Source organism: Chiloscyllium punctatum, chromosome 9, assembly GCF_047496795.1.
Source record: "Chiloscyllium punctatum isolate Juve2018m chromosome 9, sChiPun1.3, whole genome shotgun sequence".
NCBI classification, from domain to species: Eukaryota; Metazoa; Chordata; class Chondrichthyes; order Orectolobiformes; family Hemiscylliidae; genus Chiloscyllium; species Chiloscyllium punctatum.
Window position 1 is genome coordinate 18,048,449 of NC_092747.1, and position 14,746 is coordinate 18,063,194.

Here is a 14,746-nt window from a genome sequence, read left to right on the forward strand (position 1 = left end):
GTAATCCGAAGGTTAGTATTGTCATCATCTCTAGAAAGAAGCAGACAAAGTCTAAGGAGGATGTGGGATTTGTGTTTTTGCAAGCTCAATTTAAGATTGCAGACTTTGTGAATGGCTCAGAGCTGTGTATTAAAGTCACGACAGGGGAGATGAGTTTATGAGACAGCCTGACAGTGAAGTGTTAGTCTTCCAAATACTGAGTTTGAGACTCATTCATAAATCAACCTCCTCAATGTTCAACCAGAGGAAATGTGAGAATTGTTTCACCCAGAAAGTGATAGATGGATGGAGCATGCTCTAAGAGGGTGGTGGACGCAGATACTGTCAACATTTTAACAAGTGTCTGGATAAGTGCTTTAAAATGTCAGGGCATCATAGGCTATGGACCAAGTTCTAGTAAATAGAATTCGTGAAATTTGGTGTACATAGATGTGGTAACAGGCCCATTGGCCCAGCACGCTGTGTGACTCATAGAAGTTGCTGTGGCTTGTAGTGAGGGAGTAAAACATTCCAATGAAAGTTGTCTCAATAAATAATCGTCAATGCCCAGTCTTTCGTAAAGGAACATGGTGTGAGGGCAAACAGATCCTTGACATGGTAGTGCAAAGGGGCTAAGAGAAGCTGTATTGGAAATGTGCAGTAATTACATAGGAATAGAGCTACACGCTCGAATTGCCACTGAATGAAGCAATGGTACGGTCAACCATGTTCAACCACGATGTGATGTTATTCAATCACTGAGGCCCAAATTCCAATGCGTTCCAATTGCCAAATGTTAACTCCAAATTCTCTCTACAGATGCTGCCGGACTGGTTGAGCCTTTCCAGCAATTTCTGCTTTTGTATCCAATGCTTCCAAATAGAGGTGAATAACCTGCAGAAGAAAGCGCGTTGCCTTCACATTGGCTGCAATAAAAGTGCAGAAGGTGCAACAATCCTATTTAGAAAACTGCTTTCTTGGAGTGGAATTCTTTGTTCTGATGCTTAATTCTCAAAATGTGATATAATCTGAGGCTTCTCAGCAGGTATTGCTTCAAAATAATTCTCAGTTTAAAATGCAACGTCTTGAAAAAGTGTAAGGATTTAATTTTTTTTTAAAGTCACTGATTTAAGCAAGAAGCAAGACCAGACAAAAACTATGCACGTCAATAATGTGAACAGCAGAATTGTAAGTCTGCAACTACTGGGTGTCTGAGATTAATGTGCAGTTTTCATTACAAGCAACTCAGCCCTGTTGCAGTTCTTTGATTTTGCTGGACTGGAATTATAAAATGCCAATAGAGGAGTGAGCCCTTGCTAATTTAAAATTACTCTCTTAAAGCAGTCCCACCTAGTTAAGAAAGAGAAATCAGTGTTCTCTTAAATTTTGTCCAATCAGGCAGACGTGCAAACCATCCAGGAGTGTAATGAACCTTATGAGCACTTTAAGTTAGTCTGATAGTGCACCAGATTTACGAAGCATCCAGCATGAAACCAAAAGCAGTGAGAGTTAACCCTCAACATCATCTAGTTTCCCCCTCAGTCTGGATCAGGTTATAACTCCAGATTTATACTCTGCAAAGCTAAATTGTTTCAGAAAAATAAATTACATTTTTGCAGAGGAACAAATCCACTAATTTTTTTTTGCTGTAAGCATTACACAACATTGCATTTCACATGCTCAAAGATCATAACATTTATATTGAATTTTTTAACTCTCCACAATCTATTCAGTGCACTTCCCCGTTAACTTTGAGAAAACATGATATATCTACCACTGTAAAGCATTTTCTGACTTTTTAATAGGACTTTACGGGTATCAGTTTGCATATACAAATAGTAGGATAGAGATGATGTCCACTGATTGGGCTTGTGAAAGGTTTGGAATGATCATTATGGTCTAACTGGATGGGCCCAAAATTTTTCATTTGATCTTTTATGCAACTCTAGGTTTTCAGACCCCTTTGATCACTTTTTTAAAACAGTTTGGATCGCTTGAATTTGTTGGCACTGCCTCACAGTTTCTCCCAAAAAGTCACCACTATTGTAAATTAGTCTAAACTCTTCCTTCTGTCTCCTCTCTGAGCTTAGGCCTACATTGAATCTGTTCATTTTTCAACCTCATCCTCTATTTTGAAGCAAAGTTTAAGGAAGGCTTCATTTTGCCTCTGACAGCACAAATTAATTTTGCTTCTGTTTCTGTATTCTCATTGCTTAAATCCACAGATCCAGAGCAATGATATTTTATCAGGACTGATGCTATTGCCTGTGCATCACCGCAGATTCTGTGTTGTATGTAAATAATGTGTCAAAATCTGCCCACTTTCCACCTCCCCAGTCACCACACACAGCTTCCAATATTGAGGCTTGCAATTGTGCTCTTAATGAGGAGGCAAGGGAGATATTTAATGCACTGCTTGAGGCAGTGGTATGGCTATTTTATTCTAATTTATGGGGGACAATAGCCTCAGGCCCATGTCAGACGTAACACCTTGGAGAAGTATCTAACCAGTATATAGCAAAAACTTACTTCATTACAAACAAAAGAGAATGCAGTTCCTTATGCCTGGCCCTGATTTATATTTCTTAAATGTTGTTCCGATAATTGAGTGAGGATTTTGATCACTTTACTGTGCAGAGTTTGGGCATATTTCTAAGTGGAATTCCACATGCTGTAGCCAAAAGCAATTTATTGAGGGTTTCAATCATATGAAGGGCCTAATTTACAACAATGGGATGGTGACTATTTGTGCTGTCTCTCGTATTTCAGAAACATCTCTAAAATGCTTTGTTTAAAATATTTTAACTTGAAAGTGGTTAGTTCCAATGTCTACTTGGCCCTCACCTATAAAATCTCCTAATCCAGTGCAGCACAGAAGCATTTTGCATGATGGCTAATGAAAATTAAAGTGGCAGCCACTTTATCCATGCACCAAAATCCTATAATTACCAAGGGCATGAATTACAATTTAATTTAGTTTTGATGGTGCAGAAAGAATAAAAGCATTGGAACACCGAAAAGAGACATGCGCCTTGTGGTCATCTGTGACTCTACCATATGACATGAGAAGATTAATGAATCATTCACTGATGGGTAGAGAGGGAAATATAGGTTGATCAGTGAGTGAGGGGGTCAACAGATTGCTGTGATCTTTATTCACCCGAGATTGCATGGAGTTGATGGTCAATATTGTGAACAACCAGAATGATTCTCACTTAACTGATTACTATGTTCGGCCCTCTCTATCCTGCTATTGCAACAGGCAATCCTTGAGAATGGTAATGGAAAAATCAGGGATTTTGCCTGGAAGATATGATTGGGATTTTACATAAAACAGGCTGTCGCTTATGGAACAGCTCTCCCAACTTGAGTTGCACATGTTAGTGAGGAGAACTTTGCACCGTAGACTGGGCTAATTGCTATTATGGACTGCTTAGGTTGTTGTTGACAGATCAAGGTGATTATCTTCCTTTCAAACTTCAAAACTGTTTCCATGGTTTGGTGACACAGAACTTGAATACGCTGAGAAAAGATACATTTGTCAGTTTTCGCTCATCAGGACAACTTCATGATTACAAACTTTAAGATGAAAACCAACATTAATACTTAGAGGAGGAGAATGGTGATTCATTGGCAAGTGTGCTCAGATTGGTAAGGGTAGGGAGAACACACCGTTCATTTTTTCAGCATCATTTTTTTTAGCCACATAGTTTTCAGAGGACATTTAGAGTAAACCAATAGATAACAATAGGAACTTCTCATGCTTGAAAAATCCTAGTCACCCAATTTGCATTTTGCAACAATTGCAAAAGGATTTTCCTGATGCTAGACATTTTTCAGTCCTGTTCCATAATTCACCAGAGCATTCACATCTCAAATAAGGTATAGTCTTGGTCCCCTTATTTAAGAAAGGATCTAATTGTCTTAGAAGCAGTTCAGAGAAGATTTACTGGATTAATACCTGGAATGAAGGTTGTCATACGAGGAAGGATTGGACAAACTAGGTTTGTGTCTGCTGGAAGAAAGTGAGGACTGCAGATGCTGGAGATCAGAGCTGAAATTGTGTTGCTGGAAAAGCACAGCAGGTCAGGCAGTATCCAAGGAGCAGGAGAATCGACGTTTCGGGCATGAGCCCTTCTTTCCTGAAGGATGCTGCCTGACCTGCTGTGCTTTTCCAGCAACACATTTTTAGCTCGTGTCTGCTGGAGTTTAGAAAAGTGAAAGGCTACTTGATAAGGGTACCAGTGGAAAAGATGTTTCTTCTTATGGGACAATCTAGATCTAGGGGGTCACAGTTTAAAAATAGACATTGTTGTATATTTTAGTTGTAGTGAAAGGGAGCTTTTTTCTCTCACAGAGCGTCATGAGCCTTTGGAATGTTTCCTCAAAAAACGCCGGGAGCAGAATCCTTGAATACTTTTAAAACAGAGGTAGAGAGATTCTTGAGGAGGTGGAAGATTATCACGCTGGGTGGGAATGTCAAGCATCAGATGAGCCATGATCTTATTGACTGACAGAACAGATTCAAGTTTCTACAGAATTAGGGGATGGGACGTCAGCAAATCCCAGGTATGAAACAACTGTTGACAGGACGGCCTTTGTATTCTATCAATTATTTTAATCAACCTGTTCAGGGACGTTATTACACACCTCTGGAGTAGGGGGGACTTGAATCTGGGCCTCTTGAACCACAAAAGACCCCCTAGATTTTTCTCAGCAGTGGTTAACATTCACAGAGTCCATTGATAGATCCTGATGCACTCATTAACATGTTTCATTATAGTTGCCTTATTAGCCTTATGTTGAAAATATATAGCTTATAGAAAATGGGTGGTTGTAATTTTAATATTAGCTGCCAGCATTTGAAGTGAGTTTAATCACATTTTCCTCTACGCATTACGCTTGTGATTTTTAAACTCTTAATAAAATACTTAATTAGGCTTCAACATTTCATTGACTTGCAGAAGATAGTCTGTTTTTCTATTTGACATGTTTTTCCACCACCTCATAAACATTATGAAATAGGACTTCAAATTTAGTGGCCCTCCATTTCTTGACTCAAGTCACCATCGTTCATGGTGGGTCAATACAGGACAGTGAATATCTATGAGGATTCAATGCCAGCTGTTGCTTACATGCTGTTATGGTCCAGTAACTCAGAAGAGATCAGGGATCAAACCCAAACTAACTTGGTCTGGATAATCCAATAGTGAACTAAACATTACATGTATCCAATAGGAAAACACTTGAGGATGTTCTGTTCAGATGGTGGATCATTGATCTGAAGCATTCACTCTGTCTGACTCTCTCTCCACAGATGTTGCCCGACCTGTTGAGTATCTCCAGCATTTTCTGTTCTTGTTACACAATGCATCAAGACATTGTCAAAATTGTTCTTGAGGGAAAAATAACTTCTTGTTCCACAAGCTGCAGAAAATAATACATCCTCAAGAAAACTAATATCTCTCGGGAAGGATATACTCCTTTTGCTCTTGAGTTTTCTTCCTGGATAATGGCTTATACTGTTTTTATCTTGCATTCTTGATTCATGATTCTTGAAAACTCTCTCGGTAGAACTTACAAAATACTCCAAATTCTTATGATGGGAAGGGTCTGCGCAGAAAGTCTCCCTTGATGCCTTGAAACAATTCATTTGATCAGATCCTATAGAAGTAACAATAGCACAGAAATCTATTACTGACATTGAAGTATTATTAACATGTACCTGGTGTTTATAATACAGCTCTATGGAACTAAGCATTCTCACTATCATAGTTATTTCCTTCAGGTCTGCAACAGGTTGCCTTCAATTCGGTCTCTTAAGCAAAGCCAGTTTTCATCATTTCCACCACCGTCAACCATACCTTCAGTTGCCTAGGCTCCAAACTCTGGGCTTCTCCGGCTCTCTACCTATCTTTCAGACACCTCTTGAAATCTACTTCTTTAACCAAGCATTTGCTCATTGTCCCTGACATCTCCATTAAGTAATTTGACATCAATTATTGATTGATAATTGCTCCTGTCACTTGGTATATTTTACTATTTTAAACGCAATTTTCTAATATACACACAAGTTATTGTTTTATTTGTTACAGCAGGACCTATAACAAGATAAAACATCTGATCTACATCTATGCAATCTAGATTCCAGATTGCTTAAGGAAATGGACCTAGACATAGTGGATGCATTGGTGGTCATACTTCCAGATTCTGTAGTCTATGGAGTAACTGCTGTGGATTAGACATTAGCTAACATAACCCCAGTATTTTAAAATAGGAGGTGGAGATAAAATAGGGAATATAGACCTGTCAGCTAGTATTGGTGGTGGGGAAACTTAGAAATTTTTATTAAAAGATTTGATGGCAGAGCACTTAGAATACAGTGACAGGATTGGACAGTGTCAACATGGATTTACAAAAGGGAAATCATGCTGGAATCTACTGGAATTTTTCGAGTAGGTAACTAGTAGAGTTGGTAATGGGGAGCCAGTGGATGTGGTTCAAACTGAATTTTGGATGAGATCCAACAAAAGAGATTAGTATGTAAAACTAAAATATATGGGATTGGGGTAGTGTACTGACATGGATAGAGAACTGGTTAGCAGACATGGAAGTGGGGGAATAAATGAGTCTTTTTGTGTATGGCAAGGGTCTTGTCCTTTCTGTGGCATTAACATTGGCCTCCTCCCCACACAATCACTCCCAGCCTTACATCCCATCGCTAACATTCCTCCTCAAGTAACACTCGTTCACTTTCAATAGCGACAGAGCCTTCAGCCTTGTATTATTCCCACCAGGTTCGGTCAAACCTGGGGGATGTCAACTAAATCTGTCAATGATAACATCCAGGGTTGCATGTTTGAAGTGATGCTCAAGCTTATCCCGCTGGCCCCACACTTGTCACGAGTTCTTATCAGGAAATTTGTGGTAGAAGCTGAACAGTGCCAATGGGTAAAATGTTCTGCTGCCCTGGATTTGAGATTCCTCCCCTCAACATCATAAACCTTTTTGTTTGCTTTATAAGGTCAACTTGACAGCATAACCTGAGCTGACAGCATAACATTGGAAAATGCATGGACTTAAGCTCTGCACTACTGTTTTCCTTTCCCCATCAGTTTGTAAGTCCATTGGAGACTAATTAATAGAGTTTAATGCTGTGATTGCCAATAACTCTAGTACCATTGCATCATGTGACAACATAATGGGTGAAAATAAGGTAGGTGGCTTGGGCCTGTCAGGTCAAATGGTTCCTATTTTTGCATGATTCTCGTTCAGTGTAAATTAACAATGTCAGTCACACAGGCCATAGCGTGGCAGGTATGAGGAGCTCAACAGGATTCCAACTGATGCAACCAAGAGTGATCCTTTTCGCTTTTTTTAGGGGTGGGACAGCAAAAAGTGACCTTTCCTGCCTGTGCATTCATGACTTAAAATTTGTATTTTAAAGCATCTTTTCGCAACAGTCAACGTGCTCACAGCAATAGAATAATGAGCAGATCATTCTGTTGAAGTGACAAGGGAGAAATTTTAGCCAGGACACTACATGCTACATGATCTTTTACACCCATCTGGGTGAATAGATAGTGCCTCACCTGACTGCATCCCCCCCACCCCCCACCTCCAAAATTCCCAAAGTCAAGTTTATATCAGCACAAAATTTAATGTGCAATAACCCAGTTAAAAACCTATTATAAATTTTGAGCCCAATGACAGAAATGGCTGCTGAGGAACAAATGTGCTGCATTTCATTGTGATATTTATTGTGCTGGGTTTCATTTCATTGCTGTTCAAGTCGACAACCGATTTCAAAATCAGCTCAATCTGTGAACACTCAGCAAAGGTAATCAAGCAATTATTTACAGCCTTTACCACAAAAGTCACAACAGAGATATTGCAATCTCTTTTCGAAAGCAAAAAAAGATTGCCGCAATATATATGCTCCAATTTTATTGAGAGTATTTATTAGTTTTACCTTAGAGCATCCACTTTCACTTTTCAATCAATATTTGCAAATCTTTTGGTGAAGAAAGATGAGATAAACCTATTCCTGGTGCTTACCGAGTTTGTGTCAATCATTGTCAATATCCAATATTTCATTCACGTCATCAAGGTCACCCTCGGCTAATTTTGTTGTAACACCTTCTTCCAGTTTGTCTGTGTTCTCCATTGCTGTGGTCCCATACTCACTAAAACAAGAGCTCATTGTGTTTTAGTACGCTTGCCATAAACAGATGAGAATATTCTGGTATCAGTTTCAAAGTAAATCAATACCCTATTGGCCCAGACTGCATTGAGACTAAGGGGGGTGTTGTCAGCACTTATTATTTGACAATCATTCATGGGTTGTGGATGTTACTGCTTGGGCCAGCATGTGTGAGCATTTCTAATTGCCTCCTGATCTCCCTTACTAGGGACATTTCAGGAGTCAGTTCAGTGTCAACTATGTTGCTGGTGGATCTGGAGTCACATGTAGGTCAGAGCAGGTAAAGACAGCAGATTTCCTTCCCTGAAGGACATCCGTGAACCAGATAAGTTTTTTTCTGCAATCCATCGTACTAGATTTTTAATTTACCCTGGTGGGATTCAAACCCACATCTCCAGAAAATTACCCTGGGGTTTCTGGATTACCAGCCCAGTGACACGGAACCCACTGCTCAACCTCTTTCCTATTACACAATACTAAGCTTCATTCAGTAGACACTGAAGCAGCTTATGCAGCAGATATTATCCAGACTTGGGCTTTTCTTGGTGAAGGGCTTATGCTCGAAACGCTGAGTCTCCTGCTTCTCGGCTGCTGCCTGATGTGCTGCACTTTTCCAGCACCACACTTTTCAACTCTGGTAAGTGGTAACATTCACATCACACAAGATAACAATTTCACACAAGAGAAAAATCTAACCGTTGCCCCTTGACATTGAGTGTTATTACCATTACTGAATCCCCCACTCATCAACATCTTGGATAGTAGAGGTAAAGTTGCCATCATCTTACCAGGCTGTGCAGCTACTTTCTTATTACAGAGTGACAACTGGTGATGGTTTAACCTGAGGGCCACCACACCTCAGGAGGGAGAGGTTGTGAAGGACAGTCCTCCATGGTAACCTCAGCTGGTGTGAAAATGGAATATTCACTGCTGGCATCACTGTTCATTACTAACCAACCATCCCGCCAACTGATCACAATCTTAGTTACTGTGAGAGGGAGTTGGATGGAGTAGTGAAGGGGAAGGTGAACAAGCAAAGGTGTAAATAGATGGTGCTTAATTTGATTAAATTTGGCAATGACATTATTTTGAAGAGATCACTGCACACTTCAAACATTTTACAATGAATGAAATCATTTTAATTTGAATTTTCATCACTGCTGTAATGTAGGATATGTAGTTGCTAGTGCCTGCTCAGAAAACTTTTAGGAAAGGTGGTGACAACCAAATAATTATTTTCTTGTGTTGTTGAGTGAGGCACAGGTATTGGCCAGGACACTTGAAATAACCTCCTGCTCTTGTTCAAAATGCTGCCATGAGAACTTTTACATCGATCCAAAGGGGCCTTGGTTTAACATCTTACTTGAAGGATAGCACCTCAATGGGGCACTGGCTCTGTACCACATTGGAGTGCCAGTCTTGATTTTGTGCTCAAGTCCTGGAGTGCAACCAGATTTACTGGAAGATGTTCCTTGTGTTATCATCCCAGCAAAATGTAATGCAACTCAGATCTCAGAGTGAAATTTGGCTTGATAGATCATAAGCTGGGAGGCACGGTGGCTCAGTGGTTAGCACTGCTGCCTCACAGCACCAGGGTCCCAGGTTCAATTCCAGCCTCGGGTGACTGTGTGGAGTTTGCACATTCTCCCCGTATCTGCGTGGGTTTCCTCCAGGTACTCTGGTCTCCTCCCACAGTCCAATGATGTGCAGGTCAGTTAGACTGGCCATGCTAAATTGCCCATAGTGTTCAGAGGGAAATGGGTCTGGGTGGATTACTCTTCACAGGGTTGGTGTGGACTGGTTTGGCCGAAGGGCCTGTTTCCGCACTGCAGGGAATCTAATCTAAAAATGTTTTTGTATCTGTTTTCAGTTGGTTACTGTGGGGATTAGTCACTAAAACATTTGTACAAGCTGCAAATGTTCTTTACATAAGAACATAATTTATTACACAAAATATAAAAGAACCAACAATGCTAATGTAGATGTATTTCAGACAGTTTAAAAGATCATAAAATAAACAGCAAAAAGTTTCAATCTGTTACCAAATGATATCCTTTACAGATACTCAATTCCAGAGCTTTATAACCCCTATCTCTTAAATTTCTTAATTAACACTCTTTCTGGGACTTCTGAAACAATTATAAGAATTCTTTCCAGTTCTGACAACTTGAAAACGTATACACAAACTCTCACAGCTTGGAGAGCTCACAAAGTAAAACTTTCTGCTAGGGTGATTGTTTTCATGAACTGAAAACATGATTCTTCTGCTCGGGGAATCTTCCTCTGATTGAAGTCAAAGTAAACTAGTGCCCCAGGTCTGCTTTCTCTGTTTGTCACCAGCTCAGAAGTATAAACATTCCATCAATTAGCACCAAATGTATTCTGCTAGAACACTTAACTAAATGACACGCTTTTTCTGAAATTATTTATTTAGGTCACTGTTCCAAATGACATTCTGACCTTTTTTTAAAAGTTGTTATCATGAAAGAGCATTCTTTATGAGTCCTCCAGGATTGTGTCCTTCCAGATAGTTAACGCAAAAACATCTATGCTGAGCTTTTACAATCCCTAAGCAAGAAAGCTGATCAGTGTTAGCTGCTCTGTATCATTTATAGGACATTGAACTACAAGGTTTTCCAACTATTGGAGACTTCAATTAAATGATTAAGCATGCTAATGTCCACAATGTTCATTGCAAGCATCTTCTTTTCTTCATGCCCAGGACATTGGCAAGGCATTTGTTGCCCGTCCCCAGTTGCCCTCGAGAAGGATGTGTTGAGTGAGTTTATTGAACCACTTAAGTCTGTGCGGATGATAGCTTGACATATCAGTGTTGAGACAACTACTTGGCAATCTCAGAGGGCAGCTAAGAGTTAATCATATTGTTGTGGGTCTGGGGACATACGTAGCCTATACTGGGTAAATCAGATAGGGTTTTATGACATTCCAATAATTTTTATGATCACCATTACCTATACAAATGTTTTATTCCAGATTTGTTTAATTAACTGAATTGAAATCCTCCCAGAAGCGGTGGTGGGATTTGAACTCATGTCTCCAGATCATTAGTCTGAGCTCCTGATTATTCCTCAAGTAACAAAACCACTTTACTGGCACAACCTCAAACAACAGTTAAATAGTGCTCGTATGAGTTTTGACAGGAGCCTGCCATTTCAAAACTGATCGCTGGGTATATTTTACTAGCAGCCCCAGTTCCCAATGGACGATACAGACTCGATCAACACAAATTAATTAGGCTCAAGTGTGAAGCTAGAACTCCTCACCAAAACACCAAGGAATTGCAGATATCGATGAGAACAAAAAAATAAACTCACCGTTGCAGGAGTGAAGTGGAGAAATTTTTTTTAAAAAGGAACAGATAAAATGTCAGTCACATTCTAAGTGACGCATAAATCCTGGCACTTAAAACTCTAATTTGTGGGATCATCCTTTAACTTGCCAGTTTTGTTCCTGCATCCCATACATTAGCTTTTCAGGATGCCATTTGTTCTGTATTTCACCAGGCACCAACTAGCTGCTTCTCATTGTCACTCCTAAATATCTTTGGGTTTGTTATAAGGGTGAGTCCTCACCACTGCCCCCAAGTTCCACGAGCTCTCTGGTGAATGTGCTGCCCTTAGTAGGGATCAACAGGGGCTGGTCTGGATTAGTGGTGCTGGAAGAGCACCGCAGTTCAAGCAGCATCCAAGGAGCTTCGAAATCGACATTTCGGGCAAAAGCCCTTCATCAGCCTTGGATGCTGCCTGAACTGCTGTGCTCTTCCAGCACCACTAATCCAGAATCTGGTTTCCAGCATCTGCAGTCATTGTTTTTACCTAGGGGCTGGTCTGGTATGGTAAAGGACAACCACTTGGTAATCTTAACAAGATGCTCTTGTCTTAAATATGATGCTGTTTAGTGCATGTTAGCAATAATGTATACATTATATTAATAAGATAAACATTATTACAGAGACAATTAAGAAGACAAAAATAGTTAATGGTTACTCATTTGAAATGCTGAGCTGTTCTCCCCTCTGTGTTCACATAATATCACCATGGCATGCTTCAGTATTAACCCTTACAGTAGCATTATAGAGAACAGGAGATCTGGCCAGCTCTAACTCTGATTAAGTCTAGAGTCTTGTTCGGGAGTTGGTGGGTTGGGCAGAGAATTGCAGTGAGAACAGCAGCCTCCGGATGGAACCCCAGCACCTCTGGCCCAGGGTGGGTAAGCTGATATCACCAAGGCCCAGGAAAGGTATCCGAGGATCAAACTGTCTCTGATACTGAATCTTAGTCTGCAGGAGCGAAGGGGTATGAAAGCAAACGAGAAAGGAAACAATAAGAAGGGAAAATTAAAGCGAAAGCATTAGAGGTCAGTGTACCTGCTGAGTGACTTCATCCTGACAGTTTCCAGCGAATGCTCCTTTGTGCCATGCACCCTTTGCTTCTCATCTTCTCCTGGCCCCACAGGCGTCAATTGAGGCATCAGGGAACGAGGTGAGATCTTCGCATGCTGCTCCTCATTCAGTCCTACATGACCATTACTGTCCCCTGCAAAACAAGGAAATGTGGTACACCTCTACCAACCAACCTATTTTAACTCAAATCATTCGCAGGCCTCCTCCCAATGTTAGTGTGAGAAAGTCACTAATACCAGGTCCATTAATAGACCATTAAACAACACTTGTAACTTTGGAGTAGTTGTAGATGCAGTGGATTCAGTGAACTAATCCCTTGCCAATAATCAATGGGACAATAACTGGGACTCTTGCAGAAAGGGAATGCATTGAATTGACTCACTACTCAGCCAAGTCTCAAACTAGCAATGAATTAATAATTGCAACAGGAACAAAAGATACAGCTCTTTATACCGCAAGAGTCAGCAGCTACCTCCAAGCAGAAACACATGGAGCCAATGACTGAATTACATTCTACATTGACTATCCATATTGCCAAGTGTGAAAGCTATGTGTATACCTCAAGGTACTATCAACATGACTTTATCTCAGTAGCAAACTGAGACTTGTGCATTAGCTGGGCACTCCAGTTCTCTGAATTCAGTGCAGATTTAGCTGGCCATCCCACAATATAAAGTCTTCAGTGGAACAAGAGCCGAAGGAGAATTTACTGTTAGAGACAGAAGCAAAATCAGGCCACCTACCCTTTGCCTGGTGCCTCTCATTTCCTGTCACACACTAGATTATTGCCCAACATGCTAGAGGTATCTTGACAGCCCTTTGCAAATTGATCGAGGGTCATGAGCAATGCATTCAAGGTGCCAGAATGCTGTGCCAGGGAGGTGACCCAATGGTATTCAGTGATTACTAATACTCATTCCTCAGTGCATATAGCCTCTGAGCCTGATGGTGCTGATCTCTGGCCATATAACCAATCCAATCTTATAAATAATATCCAAGTCAGTACTTACTGATTGACCTAAATCCTTCATTTGACCTCCCATCATGTTCATCTTTTTTTGCTTAAACTTTAATTGACTCATCAAGCTTCCTGCTTATCCCAATTACGTCCTTCAATAATTTACCTGTTAAACAGTTGCCAGGAAATCTAGTAGCTTCATAACTAAATGTCTTTGATCTCTACCATTAAAAAACTGGTAAAAAAGAAATATGAAGTCAAAGTTTTTCAATCTTGCACTTATCAGAATTGAAACACAAGGGCAATAAAACTTTAGGAAGAGAACAATAATTTAGCACCTGAAGAAGTTGCTGATGATTGGATTATGGTTGGCATGGAGATTCAGCAGGAGCAGGTGACTGTCAAACAAACAAGGCAAGTTAGCTCTGATTGGTCAGAACATTGCCATGGAGACATAGCAGGGATTGGCTTTGACTATATCTGTAACATTGTATTCAATGAGAAAGGTGAATCCTTTGGCTTGCAAAGAACTTTATGTAAATAAATGTAACTTCCACAGGCACAAATGAACCACGCTGTGGGGACAACTGATTATTCTAAATTGATTTCCAGGGTAATTCTTAGCACTGTAGGAAAATGAGTACGTGCTGTCCATCAGCAGAATTACAGGTAACGTTGCAGATGATGTTCTAAGTTTGCAAAGCATGGTTTGGTGGAGAACATAGACCACTGCAGACAGTCAAAGGGGCATATTGTTTGATATTCAGTTAGTCGTTAATAGATTACATGATAACATAATTACAGAGAGTGAAAGAGGTCAGTCAGTCCACTCTTGCAAATGCAGGGCTGTGGCTCTTGTGGCTGCCTGCAAAGGCACAGGCAGGTGGACAACTCCAAGTCGTGACACATCGTCAAGCTGAGCAGAGCAGGTAGGACGAAAAGTTAAAGAAAGAAAGATTTGCATATAAATTATTGAAGGACGTAATTGGGATAAGCAGGAAAGAAAGATCTGCATATCTTTCACAAACTCAGTGTGCCCCAAAACATGGTATAACTAATGAATTCGTTTTTAAGTGTATCGCTGTGATATCGAAAACAGACTGCCAATAAGTGCACAGAAAGATTCCAGGCAGCAGCATAATAATGATCAAAGTGATACTCATTGAGGGATAAATATTGGCCA

At 40.3% G+C, this 14,746-nt stretch overlaps 1 protein-coding gene across 3 annotated transcripts in view; it reads right to left on the reverse strand.

Annotated features, from left to right (window-relative positions):
* Nucleotides 1-1,064: 1,064 nt before the first annotated feature.
* Nucleotides 1,065-14,746, reverse strand: part of LOC140481162 (cohesin subunit SA-2-like) — a 151,897-nt gene continuing 138,215 nt past the window's right edge. For all 3 annotated transcript variants that reach the window (XM_072576931.1, XM_072576929.1, XM_072576930.1), the window contains exons 31-33: nucleotides 12,570-12,738; nucleotides 8,038-8,165; nucleotides 1,065-5,643 (exon numbers count right to left, since the gene is read on the reverse strand). In XM_072576931.1, the coding sequence (XP_072433032.1) occupies nucleotides 8,048-8,165; nucleotides 12,570-12,738 (287 nt within the window). In that variant the 3' untranslated portion in view covers nucleotides 1,065-5,643; nucleotides 8,038-8,047. The remainder of the gene's footprint in view (nucleotides 5,644-8,037; nucleotides 8,166-12,569; nucleotides 12,739-14,746) is intronic.